We start from the raw sequence: 15266 nt of genomic DNA, 5'->3' as shown, positions 1-15266 counted from the left end.
AAATAGAATCATATATATAGCAGCCTTTTGAATCTGGCTTCTTTCACTTACTGAAATATATTTGAGATTCATTTGTGAGGTATTTTCATTTCATTGTGAGTAGTTAATTTCATTTCATTGCTGAATAGTATTCCATTGTATAGATGTACCATGGTTTGTATAACCAGTTGAGTGAAATTTGGGTTGCTTCCAATTTTGAGTCATTATGATAAAACCACTGAAAACATTCATTTGCAGATTTTTGCGAGAACATAAGTTTTCCTTTCCCTTAATAACTTGGCTTGGGATTATTGGGTTTTATGGAAAGTGTGTTTAACTTTATAAGTAACTGCTAAACTGTTTTGCATAGTTGTTGTAACATTTTGCATTCCCACCATCAATATATGAGCATTTCAGTCACTCTGCATTCTTGTCAACAGTTGGCATTTTTAGGTTTAAAAAATTTTTTGAAAGTAGCCATTCTAATAGGCATGCAGTGGTATCTCATTATGGTTTTAATTTGTGTTTCTGTAATGATTAATGATGTTTAGCATTTTTTCCATGTGCCTGTTTACCATTCATATATCTTCTTTGATGAAGTGTCTTTTGTCTATTTTTTTAATTGGGTTGTTTGTTTTCTTGCTATTGAGTTTTGAGAGTTATTTATATATTCTGGATATAGGTTCCTTTATCAGATATGTGACTTGCAATATTTAATTCCAGTCTGTAGTTTGTCTTTACATTCTTATAGCTATGCCTTTCAAAAAACAAATTCTTCATTTTGATAAAGTCCAGTTTATTGGTTGTTTTTTTCTTTTTTCTTTCATCAAGTGTATTTTGGTGTTGTAGCTAAGAAATCTTTACCTGATTCAGGGTGCCATAGATTTCTCATATGTTTTCTTGCAGGAGTTTTATGGTTTGGGATTTTACATTTTGGTCTATGGTCCTTTTTTTTTTTTTTTCTTAAAGATTTTTTTTTTTAATTTATTTGAGAGAGAGAGAGAGCGAGCAGAGCAAGCAAGAGAGAACACAAATGGGGCAGAGGGGCAGAGGGAAAGGTCGAAGCGGACTCCTCACTGAGCAGAGAGCCCAACTAGGGGCTCGACCCCAGGACCCTGAGACCATGACCTGAGCCAAAGGCAGTCGCTGAACCGACTGAGCCACCCAGGCACCCCTAGGTCTATGGTCCATTTTAAGTTACTGCTTCATATGGTGGGAGGAATTGATCAGGTTGGGGGTTTTTGTTTGATTTTATTTTATATGTGGCTATCTAGTTGTTTTAGCGGTATTAGAAAAGATTGTCTTTCTGCATTGAATCAACTTTACATCTTTGTTGAGAATCAATTTGCTACATTTGTATGGGGTCTACTTCTGACCCCCTCTTCTGTTCTATTGCTCTGTACCTCTGTTTTTCACAAGTACTGTACTATCTTGATTAGAGTAGCTTTACAGAAAGTTTTGCGATAAGGTAGTACGAGTCCTTCAGCTTTGTTCTTCTAAAATTGTTTTGGTTATTCCAGTTCCTTTGCCTTTATATGTAAATTTTTAAAAAGATTTTATTTATTTATTTGTCAGAGAGAGAGAGCACAAGCAGTGGGAGTGACAGAGGGAGAAGCAGGCTCCCTCCTGAGCAAGGAGCCCGATGCGGGACTTGATCCCAGGACCCTGGGATCACCACCTGAGCCGAAGGCAGACGCTTAACCGACTCAGCCACCCAGGTGTCCCTACATGTAAATTTTAGAATCAGTTTGTCATTTTCTACAAAAGGTCTTCCTGGAATTTTGATTGGGACCACACTGATTCTATATATTAATTAAGGGGAGGAGGAACTGACATAATGATATTGTCTTTCAGTCGACGAACATGGTATATCTCACCACTTTATTTGGTTCTCTTTTGTTCCTTTTATGTTTGATAGTTTTCAGCATAAAGATCTTGTATATATTATATTAGATTTATACCTATTTCATGTGTTTTTCATGTTATCATAAATGGAACTTTGTAAAATTTAAATTTTACTTGTTTGTGCCAACATAGAGAAATACAATTGATTTTTCTATATTGAATTTCTATTCTATGACCCTTAAACATGCTTCTTGTTAGTTCTAGTAATTTATTTGTGGATGCTTTGGGATTTTGTACATAGACAATCATCTGTGAATACAGATATATTTTTTTCTTTCCAATCTGGATGCTACTTATGTATTGATTTATTTATTTTTGCCTTATTGCCTGGCTATTAGTTCAGTATCAGATTGAACAGAAGTGGTCAGATTGATTAAAATCTTAAAGGAAAGGCATTCATTCTTTTACCATTAAGTATGATGTAAGATGGATGTGTTTTATAGATGCCCTTTATCAGGTTGAGGAAAATCCCTTTAGTTCCTGTTTTGCTGAACGTTTTTTCATGAATGGATGTTGAATTTTGTCAGTTGCTTTTTCTGCATCTATTGAGATGATCCTATAATTTTTCTTTAGTCTGTTAATAGGGTGAATCACATTGATTTTCATATGTTTACCTTGCAATCCCAGGATAAATTCCATTTGGTCAGGATGTATTTATTATCCTTTGTATGTCTAGTTGGATTCAATTTGCTAAAATTTTGTTAAGAATTTTTTTTTTTTTTAAAGATTTATTTATTTATTTGAGAGAGCGAGAATGAGAGAAAGTACATGAGACGGGGAGGGTCAGAGGGAGAAGCAGACTCCCTGCTGAGCAGGGAGCCCGATGCGGGACTTGATCCTGGGACTCCAGGATCATGACCTGAGCCGAAGGCAGTCGCTTAACCAACTGAGCCACCCAGGCGCCCCGTTAAGAATTTTTATATCTGTATTTATTGGCCTGTAGTTTTGCTTTTATTTTATTTTTTCTTTTATGATGTCTTTGATTTTAGTATTAGGGAAATGCTGGTCTCATAGAATAAGCTGGGAAGTGTTTTCTCCTCTTCGGTTTTCTGAAAGAGTTTGTGTAGAATTGGTATTATTTCTTCCTTAAATGTTTAGTAGGATTCACCAGTGAATCTATCTGTGCCTGAGGTTTGTGTGTGTGTGTGTGTGTGTGTGTGTGTGTGTGTGTGTGTGTGTAGGAAGATTTTAAACTACAAATTAATTTTTAAAATAGACATAGTGCTATTTATGTTACCTGTTTTTCCTCAAGTGAGTTTTGATAGTGTCTTTCTAGGAATTGGTCCATTTCATCTAAGTTGTTAAGTTTATTGAAATAAATTTGATATGCCATTTTTAAATTTTCATTCAGTTCAGAATATTTCCTAATTTTTCTTTTGATTACTTTTTTGACCCATGAGTTATTTAGATATGTGTTATTTTATTTCCAAATATTTGGAGATTTTCCAGATAATTTTCTGTAATTGATTTCTATTTTAATTCCATTGTGCTCAGAGAATTTACTTTGTGTGATGTGAATCCTTTTAAATTAATTAAAACTTGATTTATGCCTCAGAATATGCTCTATCTTGGAAAAAATGCCACGTGTGCTTGAAAAGAATGTGTATTCTCTTGTTATGGATGGAATGTTCTGCAAAAACAAATTAGGTCAAGTGGTTGGCATTGTTATTCAAGTGTTCTGTATCTTTACTTATTTTCTGCTTATTTTTTCTCCAGTTATTGAGAGAAGATTATTGAAAACTCCTTACAATTCTATCAATTTTTGCTTCATGTGTTTTAAAGCTCTGTTGTCACTGTGTAAACATTTAGGATTTTTATGGCCGCTTGATGAATTGACCCTTTATTCATTATGAAATGATCTTTGCTCTGCAGTGCACTTTGTCTGAATAATACAGCCACTTCAGCATTCTTTTGATTATTGTTAACATATAATATCTTCTTTCATCCTCTTATTTTTACCTATTTGTGCTTTTATACTTAAAGTATGTTTCTTATAGGCAGCATATAGTTTTGTCTTGCTTTTTTTAAAAAGTTCAGTCTGACAACCTTTACCTTTTAATTAAGGTGTTTAATTGGAACTATTTACATTTAATGTGATTAGTGCTATAGTTAAAGTCTACTATCATGGTATTTGTTTTTTATTCTGTTCTTTATCCCCCTTCTCCTTTTAGATTGTATATTTTGTTATGATTCCACTTTATCTTCTTTACTGGCTTATTAGCTATATCTTTGTAGTTAGTCATTGTTTTAGAGTTTGCAGTACACATCTTATAATAGTCTTATTTTCAAGTAAGTAAGAACCTTACAGCAGTACGCTCATTCTCTCCTCCTGGTCTGTGTCCTATTTTTGTCCTACATTTTACTTCTACATATGTTTTTGCACCCCCCATACCTGGTTATTATTTCTGCCTTAAACAGTTAATCATCTTTTTCTAATTTTAATTTTTTTTATTCAAGTACAGTTGACATACAAAATTCTGTTTGTTTCAGGTGAGGAGCATAGTGATTTGATACTTTTGTGCATTATGAAATGATCTCAGTGATAAGTCTACCAACCATCTGTCACCACACAAAGTTACTACAGTATTATTGACTGTATTCCCTATACTGCACCTTACATCCCCATGATTTATTTATTTTATAACTGGAAGTCTGTACCTCTTAATCCCTTTCATCTATTTTGACCCGCCCGCCCCAACCCCTCCCTTTCTGGTAACCAAGTTTGTTTCTCGTATCTATGAGTCTGTCTAATAAACAGTCACTTATTTATCTCTTGAAAGAGATTGTTAGGGGGCGCCTGGGTGGCTCAGTTGGTTAAGCATCTGCCTTCAGCTTGGGTCATGTTCCCAGGGTCCTGGGATTGAGTCCCATGTCATGCTCCCTGTTCTGTGGGGAGCTGGCTTCTCTCTCTGCCTCCCCCACCCCACCTCTCTCTCTCTGTCTCTAATAAATAAATAAATACATAAAATCTTTAAAAAAAGAGAGATAGGGAACAGTTTTTTTTTTTTTTTTAATATTTAACCACGTAGTTACCATTTCTGATATTCTTCATTCTTTTGTGTGGATTTAGATTTCCATCATTTTCCTTCTGTCCGAAGAGCGAACTTTAAAATTTCTTCTAGTGCAGGTCTGCCTGTGATGAATCCTCCCAACTTCTGTATGTCTGTAAAAGAATGAATTTCACCTTTATTTTTGACAGGTATTTTCACTGGGCATAGAATTATAGGTTGACAGGTTTTTGAAATTTTTCTTTTAACAGTTTAAAGATATTGCCACACTGTCTTCCATCTAGCTGTTTCCAACCCACAAGTCGGCTACATTCTTATCTTTGTTGCTTTGTGTATAATCTAGTTCTTTTCTTGGGCTGCTTTTAAATTTTCTCATTGTCACTGGTTTTAAGCCATCTGATTATGACACACCCTTATTGCAGTTTTCTCCACAATTCTCTTGCTTGAGGCTTAGTTTCTTGGATCTGTGGATTTATTATTTTAATAAAACTTGGGGCAAATTGCCATTATTTCTTCAAATATTTTTCCTCTCTCCTTCTCTTTTCTCTTCTTTAGGGATTTCACTAAAGATATATTTGCTTGAAATTGCCCCACAGTTCAATGATGCTCTTTTCTTGTTTTATTTTTTTCAGTTTTTTTTCCCCCTCCCTGTGTTTTATTTTGGATCCTTTTATTGCAAACATATCACTAATATTTCTTCTGCCTGTCTAATTTACTCTTAATCCCATGCATTGTATTTTTCTTCTCAAACATTATATTGTTCATCTTCAGAAATCTAATTTCTTTATACCTTCCATACCTCTACTATTTAATATGCTAATTTTCCCTCCACCTTCTTGAACATATAAAATATGGTTATAATAATTGTTTTAATGTCGTTGTCTACAAATTATATATCATCTTTGTCATATCTGGGTCATTTTGATTGATTTTCTTCCTTGTTATATTTCCCTGCGTTTGTATGCCTGGTACTTTTCATTGGATGCCAGACACTGTGAATTATTGGATGCTAACTCTATTTTATTTAATATCCTTGAGCTTTGTTTTGGGACAAAATTAAGTTACTTGGAAACAGTTTGATCTTCAAGGCTTCCTTTAAAACTGCTTTGCACAAGACCCAAACACCTTTTAGTCTAGAACTAATTTTTCCCCACGACTTTGGCAGTATCCTTCTGAATATCTGGTGCCCCATGTTTGTAAGTTGTTTTTTGTTTTGTTATGTTTTGTTTTTACTCTGGCTGATGGTAACACCAACTATTCCTGACCCTGTGCGATTTCCAAAAATTGTTTCTGCCTGCTTCTTTTGGGTGGCTCTTTCCCAGCATTGGTAGTTTCCTCACATGCTTGTGCTGATAAGTACTCACCTGCAGCCTGGGAGCAGAGGAACCCTCTGCACATCCCATTCTCTTACTTTAGGAAAATACTTCTACATCCCTAAAGATCACATCAAAAGATCATCCCTAAAGAAAAAAAAATGTATATATATGAATATATATAAGTATAAATTTCAGTCCCCCTGTCTATTCCTCAGAGGCAGCCAAAATTTTTTGTTTTCTCATATTTACCTACACATGTCTCTGTAATATATTTATACTGTTATTTCTTGCTTTGTAAATTTTAGATATTTTATAATCAAACTGTCGTAGATTCAGATTTAGCACTTATAAACCATTCTTATGACTCAGGTTTTCTCCGCACCACCCTTGCAATGCAGTTAACTTTTTAAAGTTAAAACAAATAAAAAATTTCAAAATTAATATAGTTATGTAAATTTTATTGATAAGCATACTAGTTTTTTTTCTTGCTTTTGTTTTCTGTAAAATTGCTTTGAACTTATCCAGTTGCGCCATTAGATCTGTCAGACACCTGTCTGTGGCTCCCCTCCCCCCTGCAAATGCTCAGACGTATTGGATCATCTCTCTGTTTACTCCCACCCACCGAAGCCATCCCTCCCTGAGCGGCCCCCATCTTTCTGCACCCTTACAGGTCAGGTGCTACTTAGGCTTGCTTAGAGGCTGTCATCTTGAGATTTCCTTCCCCATCATCCTGTTGATTCCCTCCCTTCTCTCCAGCATCTCAGTCCCTGGTTCATGTTTCTTACACCTTTTCTCTCTCTTTTTCCTTTTGAAATAGACAGTATTCTTTATTTCTAAAAATTTCAACCCTTTTGCCTGATTTGTTCCTCCATTTTGGTGTCTGAAATGTCTGAAAATGTTTTTGTTCTACCTTTACACTTACATGATAATTTGGCTATGTGAGAATGTTTTCTCTCAGAATTTTCTCCATTGTTCTGTGGCAGCCAGCAAAAACCATTCTGATTATTTGTTCCTGTGTTTATAACTTGTTTTTTCTGTTCGGAAGCTTTTAAGATTTTTCTCTGTCCCAAGTGATCTTTATTTTCATGCTGATGTGCTTTGGTGTAGGGCTTTTTTCATTTTTTTAAAAAAGATTTTATTTATTTATTTGTCAGAGGAAGAGCACTCATAAGCAGGGGCAGTGGCAGGCAGAGGGAGAAGTGGGCTCCCTCAGTGTTTTCCCTGTCCTATCAGCTAGTCTTTGTTGAGCTCTGAGTAGGCACCAGACTCATAGATGTTTTGTCTTACAAAGAGAAGTATTTTTGAGAGTAATTCTAGTGACTTTGTGCCTCAGATATTTCTGACCCATGGGTTTCCCCTCCATGGAGCTTTCCTCCAGTTAATTTGTTTTCAAATTGTCTTTCCAGTCTGCAGATAAAAATCTAGTTTGAAAGGAATTCTAGCACATTTATGTATACGAAAACAATAGATTTCTAATAATTTGGTGGGGGAGGTTTATATCCTCTGGCCCTGCAAATTCTCTAGAAATATATACACAAATGGGTCAAGGATGTACATACAAGATATTTCTTGCAATTTTATTTAAAATAGCAAAGTGCTGGAGATGACCATAAGGTCCCTCTGCAGAGATATGGATTAAACAGACTGTGATGGCTTATATTGGCTTCTGTAGCTTAATCCAGTGGTGATCTGTTCAAACAAGTAAAATGGAAGCATAACCAGCTTGTTTCTTTCTGTTTGTGTTCAAGAACTCTTCAACTGGGAATTTTAAATTCATTTCTTCATATGACCTCAAGAGTTTTACTTTTTTAAGCTTTTTTTTTTTTTTACAGTTTAAGATGATGCTTTCTTTAATAATTTGTCCTCTGTGTGGTTCAGCTAAAATAGGTAAATGGATTTAATTACACATATAGTTTGTGGTAACTTTAACTTTCAAAATATATAAACTACTGTGTAGTAAATAATAATTCTGTCTTGCACTCACAGACAGAGGGACCACATCCCTGCTTTCCGAATTACTGATTTTTAAGCTTCCACTTATTCTGTTTCTTTTTACTGAAAATGGGTGCCTTCCTCAAATAGATTTCTTTCATCTGAGATGGTATATATATCAAGTTTTGTAAATCACAAATATGCCAACAAACATTGTTATTCAAAAGCAAAGGCTTAAAATTTGGAGATTATTATGACCCTTACAATAAAAAAGAATGTTACTGCTTTATAGTTAGTCACACTTAGGTTTTCAACCCAAAAGAGAATTCATTGTCCTTGTCATCATCTACCACATTTGCCAGATTTGGTCCCTAATTCCTTTAGACCGTTTCTAGAACCAGATGCTCTCTGGCAGCACTGGGTCAACCTAAAAGAATGTCTGAAAGGTTGTGATGGCAATTAAAATGTCCTAAATTAAAGGATACTGAGGATTGAAGGATGCGAAATTGAGAGAGAATGCCCATTTGAGCGAGAAAAGATGTGTGTGTGTAAATAGATTATTTACACATATCATGTTCTGTGGTCAAATTTTATATTGAAATTATTTGTGATGGTACAGCTCGCCTATGGATTAGAGAAGTCTTCACTATTTGTAGTTTTTTTGTGGTTTTATAGGCTTGTGCCATTAGAGGGCAGTATAGTAGAGGTTAAATTTGCTTTCTTAACTATTGACTTGCAAACCATAGAATTTATAATAATCAAGCAAATTTAAGGCCTTAGATTTTTAGTATATTAAATTGTAGCCTCAATTGATGCATCCTTGCAAATATTTTAAATTAATAGAGGAAATAAGCAATGGGTTAGTCATTTTTACACCCAGATCTCTTGATTTTGGTTTGGGGAAGGGAATTACTTGGTCAGTATGGCCATCAGGATGAAATACATACTTTATAATACTTCAGTCCTTCTGATGTAAGAAAACTCATAGGGTTGAGACTTACAGGAATTGCCACTTCCAAAAACTTGCTTTAGGGACTTACTGAAAATAGATCGATGTAGGATTCAACCTGTGGATTGAGTTTTTTAGCTATAAATGGAAGGAGGGAGATGTGATTTTAAGGCTTATGGCTCTAGGGACGTTTTGGGAAGATCTACCTAATTTCGTCATCTTATGGGTTCCTTTTTGCTTCAATAGATATATGCCTAGCAAAGAATATGTAATGTTTTTTGTTTTGTTTCTACAACTATTTAATAGATCCGTGAAAAAGTAGTATTCTCAGAAAGCAAACGTGATTTTTCCCTCCAAAATTCACTACCTCTTTAAAAGGTGTTATTACAGTACGGTTATTATCCTTATAAATAAACCTGCCTATAAAATCCTCCCATTACTGTTGCCTGTAAGAACTAGATAATTGAAATCGAGACGCTCGAGCTCCTCCAAGTCTTAGCGGTGGGACTGGGCATGCCCAGTAGCTCAGACGGTTCTGGTTGCAAATAGGAAGCTTTAGCCGTTCGGAAGCTTCAGGGACAGGCGGCTTCTGGGACGGGGTCTGACTCCCCTTAAACGTAAGCACGTGCGGGGCCCCAGTTGTATTTTCAGGGACTCTTGACGTTTTCCGCCGAAGTAGTGGTCCGGCTTTCCGAGGCTGTAGAGGCCTCGGTAGCCCCGCAGCTCTGCGGGTCCACTGCGGCCTGGGTCAGCCCACCCGAAGAGCGGGATCCGATCGGGAGGCTGGGGGCTGGGGGGTTGCGGGGGTTGGGAGGAGGGAAGGCGGGGAAGCTCGAGGAGGGCGGGGAAGGGAAAAGGGGAGGTGCCAATAGGGTGCTGGCCAATCGGCGCGGCTCTCTCCTCCATATATTCTGCGGCGAGTCCGAGTCCTGGTCCATAGCCTTAGTGGAGCCTGGCTGTCGTTGTGGGAGGCTTCTCTGCACAGCGGTGGGATCAGCATCTTCCCCGATCGCCAAGCCCCAGAAGCCGGGTTTCTTTAAATTAAGGCTGCTGTTTTCCGTTTTTCCCTGGGCTGCAGAAAGCTAGAAGATTTTTTATCTAGCTCAGACGAGGCTGCTGGTATTCCCTTTTTTTTTCCGCGAGGGTGTTTTTGGCTGCAATTGCATGAAATCCCAATGGTGTAGACCAGTGGCGATGGATCTAGGAGTTTACCAACTGAGACATTTTTCAATTTCTTTCTTGTCATCCTTGCTGGGGACTGAAAACGCCTCTGTGAGACTTGACAATAGGTAAATGTCGGCTGGGATAGTTTCTGTAAATTTACTCGTGAGATACTTCTAATAATGCAGGTGAAAGCTAGCCAGGCGAATTCCTTTGTCCATTGCCGAGAGACTACGGTGACATGGATGTTGCTTTTTGAAATGTTTAGAATAGCCTTCTTTTCGCAGTTCTGGCCAGAGAGCAGGCTGGTACCACATTATGTAATTTAGCCTTTTGTGGCTCACTAAAATAGGTATATGTCTGGATATTCGTTAGTAAGAGAGTGGCTGGTGTTTTCTGGAGGGTGATATATTACATAGCGTTGTAGAATGTCCAAAAAATGATGCTAGTAACATCACAGAACTGGGAAGTCCTTTTTGTCTTGGATGTTATAAAAATACCATTTATCGATTTTCCCCCCTCTTTTCCAGCTCCTCTGGTGCAAGTGTGGTAGCTATTGACAACAAAATCGAGCAAGCTATGGTATGTACTGATTAAAAATCATTTGTACTAAATGTGGGCACAGTACAGGAAGCGAGATTGGGATGGAACCAGTGCATCCATAGTTAGGATGATTGCTCTTCATACATTTAGAAATGCCAGCACTGTCTCCATTCGGCCAGCATGAAGCCACATACCAAGGCTGCTGCGGACCGAGAACGGGGCCCTGAGGGTATTAAATGTTCTCTCTTCCCGACGGGTTTCACACAACGTCGGGATTTTTGCAGAGGTGTCCCTTTTTGCTCGGGAACTGCTAGGGAAGCTCTGCCCTGCGCGTCCTTCGGTCGTGGGCACATCTCTAGCGATGTGGCTTTACTAGGAATGTTAAGGTTCACTGGGGAAGGAGGGGGTACAGAGTGGGGATCTCAAGGGCTTTCTAGACCTGGTACAAACGGATCCCCAGTGATGTAGGCTACTGCACAATGAAGAAGAATCGGAGAAAAGTTTTGTCTTTCTCAGCCTGTGCCTGGTTTTCTCCTATTTTTTATTTCCGCCTTGGCTGTTCTTTGTTATTGGAGCAGCGCCTGTGGCTCTTCTCACGGGATTCTCTGCCCACTGTTGCTAGGCAAACTCCGAACCTTTAATTCGGAGCTATAAATAACTCGAGCTCCCATTGGCTGCGACGTCTGCCCAGGTTTCTGTGATGTCAGCTTAATCACGAAAGGGGGGGTGGGGTGGGGGTGGGGGTGGAGGGAGGAAAATGCGGCAACATGCTCTGTAGGAACTGGCTGCAGCCGGTGCTGAGGGAGGCGGTCCGGGGGGCGGAGGGAGGGACTTGGGGGCGGGGAGGCGGCTACCGCTGCTGCGGGCCTGGACGTCCCGGCCGCCAGGCTCCTGCCCCGCCTTCTGGAGTGGCAAACGCGAGTGTGTGCGGCCCTGCCTAACGGCCGCCGAAAAATGCATAGGCTTTTAAAAAAAGCCCGATCCCCTTATACGTTAAACTTAAGTATTTTGTACGGTTGTGGTTGTGTTCAGTAGATGGCTCCAAGGGCGGGTTAAATAAGCTAAAGGCAGGGTATGTTAACAGTTAGGGAGAATCTTACAAAATAATACTTTAGAAATTCAGAATCTGGGAAATAATAAGTTAAACCTCTTTTTCCGTCTGCCTTTCAGGATCTGGTGAAAAGCCATTTGATGTATGCGGTTAGAGAGGAAGTGGAGGTCCTCAAAGAGCAAATCAAAGAACTAATAGAGAAAAATTCCCAGCTGGAGCAGGAAAACAATCTGCTGAAGACACTGGCCAGTCCCGAGCAGCTTGCCCAGTTTCAGGCCCAGCTGCAGACTGGCTCCCCCCCTGCCACCACACAGCCACAGGGGACCACACAGCCCCCGGCCCAGCCAGCGTCGCAGGGCGCAGGACCGACGGTGTAGCTGCCTAGGCCCCCGCAGAACTGGCTGCTGCTGTCTGAACTGAACAGACCAGAGCTGTACCAGGGGCCTCCGCCTCCACAGTCGCCCATTTCACTGCTCGCTGCAAAAGAGAAGTGAGATTGACATACGCCATTGTCTCTTTTTTCCAGTATTAAACACTCATATGCTTTTGGCTTGAAGACATTTCTTAGTTGGGTGAATTAAAGGTTAATCAGAGAATTAGCATGGTTATACTGGGACCCCGTGCAGCTTGGCAGATATGTGCGAAGTGGTTTCATTCGAGCCTAGGAGCTGTGTGCCTTTCCATCCCTTCCCTGCTCCCCATCCCCGCTCCCAAGAGTTCTCTCCTGCTTGCATGTAGTATACTCCACGGGGTTTGAAGCAGTGGGGCTCCACTGGACTTTCCTCTCTCCTCTTCTCCCCCAGGAGGACCTTAAAAGGGAGGTCAAAGTAAAGACTGACGCGTAGTCTCACCTAAGATGAGGGGAAATGTAGTTCATCGTACCAACTGACGACTGTCACCAAAAATCCATAAAACAATAGTACTGTGCCTCTTTCTGGAAACAGTGGATGACACAAAACTCTGACTAAAACGGTGACAGGTAGCTGGGACCTAGGCTCTCTTACATGAAGGTTGTTTTGCTTATTGTATATTTGTGTATGTAGTGTAACTATTTTGTACAATAGAGGACTGTAACTACTATTTAGGTTGTACAGATTGAAATTTAGATGTTTCATTGGCTGTCTGAAGAGGTGTGGATTGTCTTTTATATAGAGATCTACCTAAAAAAATGCTAAACGAAGAAAACCACACCTAAAGAAATTTTAAGAATTTGGCACCGTCAGTCACTTTGTGTAATCTGAAATCTTCTAGTTGCTGAATATCTTGGAGTAAATTCCTGTTCACTGAAGTCTTTTGATTGAGCTGGTTGAATACTTTGAAAAATGATCCGTTCTAGCTAATGAAATGAATTTCGCAGTAGGGGTTTCTGCATATTACCTGTATAGTAGTTCTATGCATACGTTTCTGTGCATGTTCTCTACACAGTTGTAAGGTGTCACTGTATTTAACTCTTGCACTTGTCAACTTTCAATAAAGCATATAAAATGTTGATAAACAAGTGTTTTCATGTTAGAGTATTAACACTACTACAGTCACTTCGCAACTATTTCCAGGTAAAGTTAAAACAGTTTGACTAGCAAAATCTTGAAGGGGAGTGAAGTGTGGACAAAGAAGAGGTGCTAGTGGTTTGAACTATGAATAGACATTGCATTATTTCAAGCCAGTAAGGGAAGGAGAGACGTAGTGAAGGAGATGAGAGCTTATTTCTTCAGCCCTGTATCACCTGGACAAGTGGCTTCACCTCTCAGGGCCGATGTGGGGCATTGAAAGAGAAATCTCTCAGTTCTGTGGCTTTGAAGTTCTAGGTGTCTATGGAAGCCTTAATTTTCAAATGTTTACCAGCTGGGAGGGTAATGAGCCTTAACTCTGTGTATACTCCCAATTAGCAGCTCTAGAATCGAAAGATGGAAGTTAGGCTGATTTCCACTTTAGAAACTGTCACCCTGGATTGGGATGTCTTTCCTAGCATGGATTGAGTTTCCAGCTTCTGGAAATGTCCAAGCAAAAGACAAGATGATTCCAGGTGTTTCCTCTACTGGATTTGAGGTGGGACCAGACGAGCAAGGCAGTCAGTCCATCCCAGTTGATTCCTTAGGTCGAAATTAAAAGCATAATGGAATCGTAAGGCAAATTGGCATCTGAGATGTGAGCCTGACCTGTTCTGGGGGCCATATCAGCAAGCAGTGTGAACAGGGTGGATTTATCAGCTCTAATGTGCCCTAGGACCTCAGCAACACTCCTTCCACCCAATGGGAGTTGGGGCATTTTTGAGCTCCAAAGCTAACTTAAACCCTAGCAGGACGAGGACTTAACTTTTTTGACTCCTTCATTTTTCTGTTGTAGAGCTGGTAGATTGATAGGTGAATGGAACATTGGCGCTTCCTGAGAAGTGGACAGTGCGCATGTGTTACGGAGCTCAGCGTGACGGGTTTGGGGACACAGCTCTTGTTGAAGTCGTAAACTACAGACTGCCACAGCCTGGTGGCAATTGCCATGAAGATGGTTTGAGGAATTTGGAGAGGACTTAAAAAAGCCTTTGTCATTTTACTTTGAAGGTTATATAACTTTGGCTTAAAAATAAGGAGGTACTTACATAGTAATTACATTTCCTTTAAAAAGAAAACCATAATAAGTCAAAATCTTTAGCCATTTCATCGTTTGCTTTCAATGAAGATCCTCAACATCAAAGGTGGTAATTGCAGAAGATTTGGGAAGTTTCATGTCAATGTATTGTTAAGATAGTGGAGAACTTCCTTCTCCATTATTTCATGGAATTTTGGACTTATGATTAAAAACGTGGGACTCCCATGACACTTTGGGAGCTGAATATTGTATGTGAAATCATGAATTATTAAAATCAAAAGATGTTTTTCCATTCATGTTTGTTTTAGTAATTACTAAACATGTTTTAAGTGAGTGACATTTCAGGCTGTTTAAGGTAATTTAAAAAGGCATTTTCCTATTTGCTTCCAGGCCTTTGTTGGCCTGTGGGTTATTATTTAATTGATGATATCACACTTACGTTCGGTGGAGCAGGAAAGATTTTTAAGAGGAATGGAATGTTGTACCAGCACGGGCTGTTCACAACCTCAGCAGGTGCAGCAGGAGAGACCGTTGTTCCAGGGAACGAGACACAGAAGGAATTTTACATGATTTTTAATGACTGACTGCTTTCTGTCTCAAATTAACAATGTTTATCACTCAGTAGTTCTGTGCTATTTTTTACATACTTTAAAAACATTTAGGGAGCCTGGGTGGCTCAGTTGGTTGAGCGACTGCCTTCGGCTCAGGTCAGGATCCTGGAGTCCCTGGATCGAGTCCCACGTCGGGCTCCCTGCTCAGCAGGGAGTCTGCCTCTCTCTCTGACCCTCCCCCCTCTCATGTGCTCTCTCTCTCTCATTCTCTCTCTCAAATAAATAAAA

General features: G+C 39.2%; 1 protein-coding gene across 4 annotated transcripts in view; it reads left to right on the top strand.

Moving 5' to 3' along the window:
- TSC22D1 (TSC22 domain family member 1) overlaps window positions 1-13334 on the top strand; it is a 133816-nt gene extending 120482 nt beyond the window's left edge. Inside the window, exons 1-3 of one of the 4 annotated variants that reach the window (XM_021697831.1) lie at window positions 9643-9706; window positions 10781-10832; window positions 11964-13334. In XM_021697831.1, coding sequence (XP_021553506.1) covers window positions 10830-10832; window positions 11964-12221 — 261 coding nt within the window. In that variant the 5' untranslated portion in view covers window positions 9643-9706; window positions 10781-10829 and the 3' untranslated portion in view covers window positions 12222-13334. Of the gene's footprint in view, window positions 1-9642; window positions 9707-9961; window positions 10379-10780; window positions 10833-11963 lie in introns of those variants that run through there. The other 3 variants (XM_021697830.1, XM_044913546.1, XM_021697829.1) reach the window with 3 other exon arrangements.
- The last annotated feature ends 1932 nt before the right edge of the window (window positions 13335-15266 follow it).

Source organism: Neomonachus schauinslandi, chromosome 3, assembly GCF_002201575.2.
Source record: "Neomonachus schauinslandi chromosome 3, ASM220157v2, whole genome shotgun sequence".
NCBI classification, from domain to species: domain Eukaryota; kingdom Metazoa; phylum Chordata; class Mammalia; order Carnivora; family Phocidae; genus Neomonachus; species Neomonachus schauinslandi.
Note: the sequence above shows the minus strand (reverse complement) of the source record. Positions and strands in the feature narration are given on the sequence as shown.